Raw genomic sequence first — 5,745 nt, forward strand, 5'->3', positions numbered from 1 at the left:
GTATAGCCCTGGCTGTCCTGGAACTCACTCTGTAGACCAGGCTGGCCTCGAACTCAGAAATCCACCTGCCTCTGCCTCCCAAGTGCTGGGATTAAAGACGTGCGTCACCATCGCCCGGCTCAAAGTTTCAAATCTTAAAGGAACATTCCTTGGATGTTTTCAAGGTTTTTGAAGTAACCACACCCAGCGATGCCTTCTGGTAGAGTTCTGAAGTCAGCTATCTTACTTGGCTTCCTGCCCTCACCTAGGGATCTTGTAATTTTAGCTACCTTGGTTGTGCCAAATCAGTATATTTGACAGTAACAGCCTTAATATAAACCTTGTCTCAGGTCTGGGCCTTTGTTGGGCATCTTGGGTGGCTCTAAGCAACTGAGTCTCAATTCTTAATGTGTGGGCTAAAATGCACCTATGTTTCTAGACACTGCCTGTCTTTCTCGTAATGATCTGCTACAGGGCAAGAAGAACTAACGTTGGAAAGACTGGAGCAGCTGCAAGCTGGATCTTGAGAGACAGAGTTGGGAAAGATTCCCCCACAGAGGTGCTGCAGCCATGAAAGCTACAAGCAGAGGCATTAGCAAACGCTGGGGCCCAAGATTTTAAGCTACAGATACTTCACACCTTCTCAGGTCACTAGCCATGTACACCTGGTGTCAGCCTTGTAGAGGGAGGTAATGGGATTCAGAGGCATTTGAGATCTCATGGCTGGTACAGAGGCTTAGAGCAGAAAATGGGGAGTCTGTATTCTAGAAATAGCATAGGTTGAATTAAAAACATATAATACCAGTTTATAATGCGCTAATTAGTTTGGTGTGGTTGTGTGTGTGTGTGCGCGCGCGCGCGCGTGCACGTGTGTGGTGTGGTGTGTGTTTTAACAGCAAAGTCTCAGGTAGCCCAGGCCAGTCTCAAACTCCCTATGTAGCTGTGGAGAATGACCTAGAACTCTTCCCAGGCCCTTTGAAGGAGCCATGCTCCCAAGACTTACCTCCCTCTTCCTCGGTGCCAGCCAGATAAGGGCACCAGCATTCCTCAGGCGTGGCCACATCGACCTCAGTGTTCCTCTCCAGGCCTCTCTGAGTCACTGACTCTACTGCACATCTTTTCCCATCATGCCCCAGAACTTCCTAAGAACCTGGGACAGATAGAATATCACTTCTATGCCTGTAAGTAGAGGTCTTAGCTTAAATGTAGGTCAGCTACCCAATAGGGTTTTATTAAACAGTGATGCAGATCTGTATTATGGACACTAAATGCAAATACATTCAAGTCAAAATGAAGACTGACGATTAACTCACAGAGCACGAACCCATTTTATCCAAGAATCCGAATGTGTACACCTAGACGGGGCTTCCAAAATGTCCGTCTGTTCCCCCCGGGGCGGTGGGAGTATAAAGGATGAATTTTGCACTATAGTGACCAAATATTCCTTGGACAATAACTAGTAGAATGATCCAAAAACAAACAAGAATTAGTGAAACATGCTTATCATGTCAGCATTTGGGAAGTGGAGCAGCAAAAGCAGGCATTCAAGGCTGTCTTCAACTGCATTGAGATCTGGACGCCAGCCAGCCAAGGTAAATAAGACACTGTCACACGCACAAGGCCACCGCCCCCGCCCCCACCACCACAACCACTGCCACCACCACTAAACATCTAATCCCCACTTCTCCAGGAGTACAAATGCTGAACTCATGGGCTCCCTGTTGCCTTTTGATTCGTTTTAACCCAGCAAACATTTCAGAAGTGGCTAGTCAGAGCTGGCTCCCACCAGTGGCTGAGCAGAGAGGCAGAGGGGCTGTGTATGGATCCTGCAATAACCCTCCACGTGGGCTGGGATGGCCCATGGAGACAGTCCAGGAAGGCCTTCAGTGAGGTAGGGGGTGTCATCCAGACACCTGGGACATCTGGCTCTCAGGAGGAAAAGGAGCCACAGTTGAAGAGCTAGACAAGAGTAAGAGGGGGGAGGGGGACAGGAAAGTCCGTAGTGGAGCTGTAGCCTCCTGCCCCTAACCCTGAAGCTCAGGCCAGCCCAGCCTGACCGTTGCAGTGACTGTTAGCAACTGTAGTTGTCTCTCAAAAGTGAAGCCCTGGCAGCTAAGGGCGTCCTGTCAGTCTTCCTGTCACAGGGAGCCATTTTGAGTATCACGGTGTTCTCAAGGGCTGGGATGGAGCTAAAGACCCCAATCACCAGGACCTGGTGTTTGTTTTCCATCTCTGAGCCAGTCAGGGAGGCATCCTTTCATAACTACTTTGTTTCACTTCTGCTGCTTTCTGGCTTGCAGAAGTAAGGCTTCAAGAGGTAGAGAGTAAAGAGAGAAAGGGCAGTTCAGATCCTAAAGTGGGTCACATGCCAAGAAGGCAGGCAGGCAGACAGACAGAGAGACAAACTGGCGCGCGCGCGCGCGCCACACTACTAGGGGGCGCCTGAGTACAGGGACCAGGTTACCTCTGAGCAGAGTTAGCATCTGTTCTCAGGATTAAGCAGTCTAGCCCTGGACTGATTCTGGGTCAGAGACTGGGTGTGAGCACAAGCTCTTCTTAGTCGAATGTTGTCACTCGGGTCGCCACCTGCGGCGTAGGCGACACTCTACATAGTTAGCCCAGGGGACTTGGAATGTGGGGCGGCTGCTGAAGAGCCCTGGAAAGGGAAAGTAGAGCCAGAGTCAGAAGGATCTGCAGCCCTCCCCACTCCATGCGCTTCCTTCCTGGCTTGCTTTCTTCGCCCGCAAACCAAGACCCATGTGGAGAACGAGTGAGAGATGCCGTGGGAACCTGGCGCCTGAAGGCTCTGATTCTTCTTCGGCGGAAGCTAGAAGGAGCCTAGGAAAAGCGAGGGAGGAAGGAACCTGATCACCCGAAGCGCAGGTGCGCCGGGAACAGCGCTGAGTCAGCGAGGGTTGAGAGGGCGGGAAGGGAGGAAAGAGTCGCTCACCTGCGGGGACAGCGAATGTTCACCCACGCACTCTCTCTCCCTCGGGTACCACGGCTCAAACATCCCAGCCCGACTTGCCCATTGCTGGCTCGGATTCGGTCCCCTGCGGTATCCCAGCACTCCCCCAAAGAAACCTTGGCCAGGAAAGGGCAGAGAGTGGGGTGAACCTTGCGTGCTAAGTGACCTGGACCTCCCTGGAAGGTCAACTGCACAGAAGAGTGCGCTCTCCATCCTCGGAACATCACCCTCGCCTCTCAGACCGTGTGGAGAGTGGCAGGAGCACCGGAGGTGTCACCTCAATCAGGAGAAGTTTTGTGAGCTACCTCCACTTGACCCTCCATGCCCCCCCATCCACATCCCCTCCTCCTCTGCCTTCCAAACCGGACCCCTAAGGTTCAAGAAGTCCAAAGCCCGGAGAAGTGCACAGTGTAAATATATTGGCTTTATTTGTGTCCATTCGGACTCCTCACAGACAACATCCAAGTAAAAAGACCGTTAACTAAAATGCCTTCAGCTATTGCAATGCAAAAATAAATATCAATCCCCCGGCTGCAGCAGCAGCCGCGCTGCGCCCCAAGTCCCCTCGGTTAGCCCAACAGTTATAAAAAGTGTTCAGCGAAAGTGTCGAAAGTGTCGGCGTGAGTGTGAACGGGTGTGCGCTGGAGGTGGGGCACAGTGGGGCGGTGTGCAGAATCCGAGTTGCAGCGGCGACCCCCGGCGAGCCGACTCAGCGCGGGCCGCCTCCCGCGCACACTCACAGCAGAGTTCGGACTGGGAAAGAGTTAAAAAATAAACATTTACAAGGGCAAAGAAAGCGACACCCCTCCCTGGCGTCCCCCAACGCTCTCCTGGACCCCGGTGGGTCCGCAGCCCGGCTACAGTCCCAGGGAGTAAGGGGAGCTGATCCCGGGTGGTCGGGGCCGCCTGGGGAGCGGGTCCCCTCCGGATGCTCCCTCCGTTTCCTGGCGATTGGCGGTGGAGCAAGTCCCCGAGCGGGCTACCGCCTCACAGGGCCGAGTCGGAGTCGCTGGAGTCCAGGCTGTTCCTCAGTTTGCAGCTGCCGAGCGGTTCCCTCTGCAGCGACAGGCTCTGCGTGCTGCGGCGCAGGCACTCCAAGCTCTGCAGGAACGACTTCTTGGCCTTCTCCTCCTCCATCGGGGACACCCCCTCCTCCTCCACCTCCTGGATCTCGTCGAAGGTCACCGGCTGCGTCTTGAAGCGGGACTGGCGTGGCCGCCGCAGCCGGCCCTTACCCTTGGGCAGCTTGGCGGGCCGCACCGGCTGCGGGAACTCATCGGCCAGGCACACGAAATGTGGCATCACCGCTTGGTAGCTGGAGCAGATGCCCATGAGCTCGCCCGGCTTGGCGGCCGCCATGGCGCCGTCGGCGGGTGCGGAGCCGGGGGGTGGCGGGGCGCCCGGGCTCTCCGGGGGCGGCCGCGGCTCCGGGGTCCCCCGGGAGGCGACAGCCTGGGGCTCTCCGGGCAGGGGATCCAAATCTGCTGCCGGGTGGCGGCGGGCCTCGCTGGCCCGAGCCGACGCTGCTGGAGAGGGATAGCGGGCGGGCGGGCCCGTCGGGGGGCGCGGGGCTGCGCTGCGCTGCTCGGCGGTGCTTCGAGAGGCTCCCTGCCGCTGCTTTCGCGGTCGCTGTCGCTGTCGCCGTGTGCCCCGCGGCGGCCCGCCTAGCGGCTTATATAGCCCGCCTCTGCCCACACGGCTGCAAGCTCGGATGACAGCGAATGCCATTTAAAGCGTGCGCGCCCCGCGCCCTTCCGCCTGACGTCGCCCTCCCCGCCACTCTGGGAAAGTAACGGCCCCTTCCCCGGCACCGCCCGCCAGCCACGCTCCGGAAGGCGCGCCCCGCCTGCCTCGGTCCATCCAGCAAGAGCACCCGCTGCTCCCGGACCCACGGAATGGAGCCACCACTGTTGATTCTGGGATAACCCCAGCCCCAAGTCTGCACAGACTCGAGTGGCCATGAGGTTTCAGATCGCTTCCCCCGCCCCCCAGCTTCAATCACTCCAAAGGCGCAGGCTTTTTCCGCCATGGTACCTCTCCAGGCACGCTGGCCACAGGGCAGTTGGTGGTTCTCCTGCCAGTCTCCACAGCCAGGGCGCCCAACTCCCAGTGCTTGAGCTCTGAAAAATGGGAGGGCTTCTGAAACTCTGCCACCCTCTCCCCAGGCTTCGTAAGCTACACACACACACACACACACACACACACACACACACACACACACGCCTTTACGCACGAATACAAACACACCCCATTTATTCCACTCCAGTTCTTCCATTCCCTAGATGCTTCTCCCCACACTCTCCCTACTCCAAGTCCCTCCGGCACCCCCATTCATGAACCACAGAGTGGCACTTGGATAGGGCACTAACAACAATAATAATAGCTCCCATCTGGTACACTTTATTCAAGCCTGCTAGCAAGCTCCCTGTACATATATTATCTTGTTCATCCTCCTAACAGCCGGGTGGGATAATTAGTATTCCTTCAATTTCACACGAGAAAAGGGAGGCTCGGAAGGGCTAATTAACTAGTCCACTAGAAACTGAAGGAAAAGGGTAGGATAGACTCCGGAGGCTAATGCTAAGGGTAGCATTCCCAAGACTTTGGAGAGAGGATTCACAGGGCAGACCCTGCTCTTGCCCCAGGGGCCCAGAAGCTAACTGTGAGTTCTGCCTTGCCCAGGAGACTCACAGCCTCTGGCAATAGAGGGTCTCAGTGAGGTTTGGCCTCCCTATATATCCACGGACCAGAAGCCTATTAAGACTTTGTGTGGGCACTCGGTGTAAACAGGAGCTACA

General features: G+C 56.0%; 1 protein-coding gene across 1 annotated transcript; it reads right to left on the bottom strand.

Moving 5' to 3' along the window:
- Positions 1–3,355: 3,355 nt before the first annotated feature.
- On the bottom strand, positions 3,356–4,708 carry C3H11orf96 (chromosome 3 C11orf96 homolog). Its single transcript, XM_021194597.1, has one exon. It carries the CDS (start codon positions 4,673–4,675, stop codon positions 3,935–3,937), a length of 741 nt encoding a protein of 246 aa, XP_021050256.1. The 5' UTR covers positions 4,676–4,708; the 3' UTR covers positions 3,356–3,934.
- Positions 4,709–5,745: the final 1,037 nt, after the last annotated feature.

This window comes from Mus pahari, chromosome 3 (genome assembly GCF_900095145.1).
Source record: "Mus pahari chromosome 3, PAHARI_EIJ_v1.1, whole genome shotgun sequence".
Classification (NCBI taxonomy): Eukaryota; Metazoa; Chordata; class Mammalia; order Rodentia; family Muridae; genus Mus; species Mus pahari.

Bases quoted from the DNA above. Each gene is read 5' to 3' on its own strand.
- C3H11orf96 (XM_021194597.1), bottom strand. From the start codon at position 4,675: ATGGCATTCGCTGTCATCCGAGCTTGCAGCCGTGTGGGCAGAGGCGGG.